This window comes from Chelonoidis abingdonii, chromosome 25, assembly GCF_003597395.2.
Source record: "Chelonoidis abingdonii isolate Lonesome George chromosome 25, CheloAbing_2.0, whole genome shotgun sequence".
Classification (NCBI taxonomy): domain Eukaryota; kingdom Metazoa; phylum Chordata; order Testudines; family Testudinidae; genus Chelonoidis; species Chelonoidis abingdonii.
Window position 1 is genome coordinate 19,769,559 of NC_133793.1, and position 6,000 is coordinate 19,775,558.

Genomic DNA, 6,000 nt, shown 5'->3' on the forward strand with positions numbered 1-6,000 from the left:
TTGCAAATGGAGAGAATTTCAAAGGTTACTTGAAAATGATAAAAATAATTTTTTTTCAAGTGATGTCCCTGTGGGTGCTTCACTTTAGGTGATTGAGTGCTCTCTGCCTCTAGTTGGAGAATTTCAACAGTGGTACCTGTCTGGGCTGCACATGCACTCTCTCCCTGTCTCGCACCTGTCATGGTAGCTGATTGGTGCTATGCAGCTGTGTTTCTCTACCATCCCACCCCCCAGCCCCCCCCCGTTCCTTCTCAACTGCTCCTTTGTCCAAGTCAGAACTCCAGCAGTGTCTTCACTTGCTTTACCTCAGGAATTCTTGTTAGCAGTTTTTGTATATAATAGATTAGTTGATTAGGACTTTCTATTTTTCTTCACCCTGTCATGGGATATTCCCTTTGAAATGCCAGGATCTCCTAGATTTAAACATGAGGCAATTCCTATCTTTGATGGACAGTCACAATGCGTCAGGTGCCTGGGGGAAACACATGTACCCCAGAAGTGTGCTCATTGTCATCATCTGAAGGCCCATACAAAGAAAGCAAGGGACCTCAGATTTAAGTCTGCCTCAGACCCAGGAATGCAAACTTCTGGTGATCAATTACTGAAGGTGGCAGCTTCTAACAGTTCCCCCTCCTCAGCTTCATGTGGAAGGGACCTGTCTCCTAAAAGACCTGCAAAGAGGAGAGCTTCCTCTCCTCCTATCAAACCTGCATCTAAGAAGAAGCGTTCCCCAGCTCGCTCTACTGCATAGGTACCGATTGGACCACACTGCAGCAAAGTACCTTTGAGTCAGCAGGGACTGAAGCCACAGACCTTAAGTGGGCAGGTTCCAAGAAGGAACCTGCCCTTTCCGCTATGCACTGGCAGCAGCAACAAAATCCTCGATACGAGTGCCTCTGCAGTTTAAGTCACTGGCACCGCCTCCTGGCTCTGCCACACATCACTGATGCATCAGCACCAAAGCCTCCTTAGTCCTTCGTGCAGTCAACATCAGCACCTATCCCCATGGTGCTGCACTACTTCTGGTACCTCAGCAATTCTCGGCACCGCAACAAGCAAGTGCTTCCTCCATTACTGAGACTACAGCAGTTCCTTGCACCTAAGGACCTGACAGTGAGCCTGGAATCTGGGTTTCTTCTCCTAGTACTACCACTGGGGGGGGAGGGTCAGAAGCAGCTGGTGGTGTGGACGATGCTGAAAGCACAGATGCAGTGACGGGGAACTTTCTTCATTTCAGCATTCCTTGCCCCTGCAGACCAGTATCAGATCTGAGCCACAAGAGCACACTAGACATTATCCCAGACCAGACATACATGGATGCTATGGGGATCCCCACCTGTGCCTTTCCCACCACAATGGTCAGTCTGGGACCTGTGGGCAGTATACAGGCAAAATTTTCCCAAGCCATCAAGCAGCAGGGAAATTTCTAGACGCTCCTCACCAAAGCTAGTAGCACCACCTGACATCTCCTGGGAACAAACTTTTGAGGAAACAGAACTGGAGTTATACCAGGAGGCTATTCCACAACTAACTCATCTTTCTCACCTGACAAGACCACCATGCCTCTGCTCCCTACCACCAGAGATGATTTCACACAGTTTCAGGAACTATTCAAAAGAATAGCTACACACTTCAAATCCCTCTTCAAGAGGTTACCAAATCTCAGCACAGTCTCTTGGGCGTGCTCCACACATAGACATCTTCCTTTATTAGGGTCCACCTAAACTGTATAGAGGCGAAAGCATCACTGCTGCCTCAGAGATTTGTCACCCTAACAAACTTGATACCATGATACACAGTCCACTGGTATCTGCCAGGACCTGCCTTTGTCTCCTAGATCACGTGGTGGTGATCACATACATCGTAAATCAAGCCAGACTACTCATGTGCTGCCTGCAAGCTTGGCTCAGGACTGTATACATCTCACAGAAACACAAACTGAACAAGCATGTCAGTGAAGGTCAAGGACTCGTTACAATAGTCTACCCACCTGCACAATGTGTGCGCAGGGCTCCACTTCCAGCGGATCCCTTCCCCCACCCCCAAATGATAATTACAATGGACACCTCTCTACTGGGATGGGGTGCCCACTTAGCCTCACAGTACAGGGCAGGTCTCCTTTGGAATCAACATTCTGGAACTGTGAGCAATTCGCAATGCCACTGCGCACTTCAGGCCTCTAATCAAAAACAGAATCATACAGATCATGACGGACAATATGGCCTGCGTGTTCCACATAAACAGGAAGGAATGAGATCACCCCACTCCCTATGCACAGAGGCCATAAAGTTGTAGATGTGGTGCATCCAATGCAACATCAACGTATCAGCCACCTACCTACCAAGATCTGAGAACATCACAGTGGATACCCTAAGCTGCAAGTTCTCACACGACCACAAGTGGGAAATAAACATCTCCGTCATCCAGAGCATATTTCAATGATGGGAGTTCCCCCGATAGACCTATTTACCATGAGCTGGAACAGCAGCTGTCCAATGTTTTGCTCCAGAGCGGCTTTGGGACCAAAATCCAGAGGAGATGCTTTTCCCATCCGAAGGGGCTCACCTCTCCTGTATGCCTTCCCTCCCATCCCGCTACTGCCTAGATTCATACACTAGATCAGATCTGATCAAGCCAAAGTTATCCTGATAGCTCCAGCATGGCCCAGCAAACATGGTATCCATACTTATAACAGATGCCAGTGTGCCCGTCGCAAGTCCTTCCACTTTCTCCAAATCTCCTCTCACGATACAGGCCAAATTCTGCACCTGGACCTGGAGATGCTCCATCTAAGATCCTGACTCCTCAGTGGTTCCAAAGCGAGGAGATGGTCTGCTCCGAAGAAGTTAAGGATATCTTGCTAAACAGTAGACAGCCAACTAGTCACTAGACATACCTCCACAGAAGGAAGAGTTTCCGCACGTGGTGCTGAAACAAACAGATTGAAGCCACGAATTCGACCTTGCCCGTAGTCTTGGACTTCACACTTTACCTTAAGAAATCAGGGGTCTCAATGAGTTCATTATGAGTATACTTGTCCACAGGTACAACCTTCCACCACAAGGTGGATGGCTTTTCAGTCTTTGCACAACCAACTACTAAAAGATTCCTGCAGGGCATTTGTAACCTCAACTTAGAGCTCCAGCTTCTCCATGGGACCTCACCCTAGTGCTTTGAACTCTGACTGCCCCATTCAAACCTCTGGCTACGGGTTCACTATGACATCTTTCCATTAAAGTTAGCCTTTCTAGTAGCCATAATGTCAGCGAGGCATGTCGGAGAAAGAGGCCCTTATGGCAGTCCCGTCATATACAATTGTCTTTTAAATAATAAGGTTACTCTGAGACCCCATCCTAAGTTCTTGCTTAAAGTCCCTTCATTCCGCCTCAACCAACCCATCCATCTTCCCACATTCTTAAACCTCATAAGGACAGGCAAGAGGCAACACTCCACATATTGGATGTCAGAAGGGCATTAGCCTTTTATCTAGAGAGGACCAAGCCATTCAGAAAAACTTCTAATCTGTTCCCCTCCACAGTGGAAAGCTCCAAAGGCAAACCCATCTCTAAGCAGAGACTTTCCAAATGGATTTCGGGCTGCATCCAGCTCTGATACCATCAACATGGGATACAACCTCCTTAATGGGTCAGAACACACCCTACCAGAGCTGTACGCACATCAGTTGCCTTCTTGAATGATGTGCCTGTTAATGACATATGCAAAGCAGCTACTTGGGCATCACCCAACACATTAATACAACACTCTGTCATCGACCAGGTTTCAGCAGCTGACGTTCAGCTGGAACAAATGGTCCTATTGTCCATTCAAAATTAACTATGAACCCCTCCTTACACCTGAGGAGCACTGCTCTTCAGTCACATAAAGTGGAGCGCCCACAGGGACATCGCTCAAAGAGGATTACTCATCTTATGCAGTAAGTGAGGTTCTTCAAGATGTGTGTCCCTGTGGGTGCCCCATCCTCCTCCTTACTTCAGAGTTCTAATTAGTCCTCTGTGGTAGAGAAGGAACTGAGTTGGGAGCGCTGTACAGCACTAATCAGCTATCATGACAGGCGTGAGATTGGGAGAGCACATGTGCAGTGCAGCCCAGCCAAGTACAGCTGTTTGAAATTCTCCAACTAAAGGCTCAGGGTGATCAATTATCTAAAGTGGAACACCCACAGAGACACTCATCTCAAAGAACCTCAGTTACAGCACAAGGTGAGGAATCTTCTCTTCATACATGTGCTTGTTTGCTCCTTTAGGACAGTGTTTCTCAATGACCAGTCTGTGGACCGGCGCCAGTTCCTGATCTGCCTGATACAGTTTAGGAAGGCAGCAAGCCATTCCCTGGTATCAAAAAGGTTGAGAGACACTGTTTGAAGATGTACAAAGAAGGCCTGAAAGTAATTTGCTTTTTTCCATTAGAAATTAGATCATACCTAGACTGTAAGCCTCCCGATATTGCAAGAGGTAAAAGAATGAAAGCTGAATTCTTAAAAGGGGAAGGACGTTTTAGTCAGACCAGGTTTTTGTTTGGTTTTGATACCGATTTAATTTAGATCTGCAAACATTTGACTAAAGGAATTCTTTATTAAAAATTAACAACCTCACCCCTTCAATGAAGGTATTAAGAGTGCAAAATTATTTTATTTATATTATCCATTGTGCCTAGGAGCCCTAGTCATGGGCCAGAGCCCCATTGTGCTAGGTACTCTGCCAACACAAAACAAAAAGATGGTCTGTGCCCAAAGGAACTTATAATCTAATTACAAGACAAAAGACAGCAGACATATGGGGGGAGTAAAAGGAGACAGTGAAGCAATATTGGTCAGCATGATAGGCAGTAGTCTATGAACACAAGAAGGCTAATCGTTCTAAGCATTATGGCAAAGAAGAGTTTTGATAGTTATTTAAAGGGTGAGGTAGCTTTGCAAATGTTTGAGGGGCACCTCCCAAGCATATGGGACAGCAGGAGAGAAAGCACAGAGATACTTGTTTGAAAACTTAAGTGGGCTGTGGAGGCTGGCATCATGGGCCAGCTGGAGACGAGCATCCAAAACCTGATAGTGAATGTACTGTACTTGAAAGTGAAGAGAAGCAGCTTATGTTTGACACAGAAGAGAATGACGAAAGCATTCAAGGAGAGGAATGACATGGTCAAAATGAGGGCCTCGGAAAATGATCTTTGCAGCAGCATTCTGAATGGATATGAACAGGGCAAGACTGGGTTTGTCAGGCCAGAAAAGAGGGTGTTGCAGTAGCTGAAATGTGAGGAGATGATGTGTTTGGACGAGTTTTAGCGGTGTGGGTGGATCAGAAGGGCTGTATCATATAAAAGTTACCAGAAGGAACTGGCAAAATTCCTCCTCGCTGTCACCTTGCCATTCCCCCCGATCTTTGAGCAGAGAACAGTCAGTAGTCAATGCCCATCCCCCACCTTTCTTTATGCTCCATGTTATGACTGAGATGTCGTGTTCTTACCATTCTTAATCCACCAGTAAAGTAGCCCCTACTTTAGTAGCCAGTAGAACTTGAAACTGAACTTAATTAATTTGATCACATCCCTTGGGATTCCAGATGATGGCTGAGGCTTTGCGATGTTTATTAGCACTAACATGCTTTTGTTACTGTAGTGATAACTGATGCTCTACATTTGACCAGGGGGAGAGGGGGAGATGGGCAGACTTAATCTGTGGCGATGGAACATTGTACAGGAAGAGGGGGAGCAGAGAGGATCTGTTTGTGGACATGTACAGAGATGTGAATAGGGAATATGGTTGAATTTACCAGTTAAAGTTGAGCCCAAAATGAAGGTCACAGTTCAAAGGCAGAGTGTGTCATAGATGCGGTTGGTCTCTCCCTGTCAGCAGCCCATCAGATTATTGATGGGACCCAAAGGCCGAATTCCTGGGTGTTCTAAGTACACAGGAGCCTGAACAGAGTCCAGTATCTAGGGGTCATAGTGGACCACAAGCTAAATATGCTAATAATAATAAGC

At 46.4% G+C, this 6,000-nt stretch overlaps 1 protein-coding gene across 4 annotated transcripts in view; it reads left to right on the forward strand.

Moving 5' to 3' along the window:
- Positions 1 to 6,000, forward strand: part of RLF (RLF zinc finger) — a 111,224-nt gene that overhangs the window by 43,995 nt on the left and 61,229 nt on the right. Inside the window, exon 5 of one of the 4 annotated variants that reach the window (XM_075060853.1) lies at positions 4,265 to 4,649. The exons of the other annotated variants lie outside the window; for them this stretch is intronic. Within the exon in view, the coding sequence (XP_074916954.1) occupies positions 4,265 to 4,311 (47 nt within the window). The 3' untranslated portion in view covers positions 4,312 to 4,649. Of the gene's footprint in view, positions 1 to 4,264; positions 4,650 to 6,000 lie in introns of those variants that run through there. 4 annotated transcript variants of the gene reach the window in all.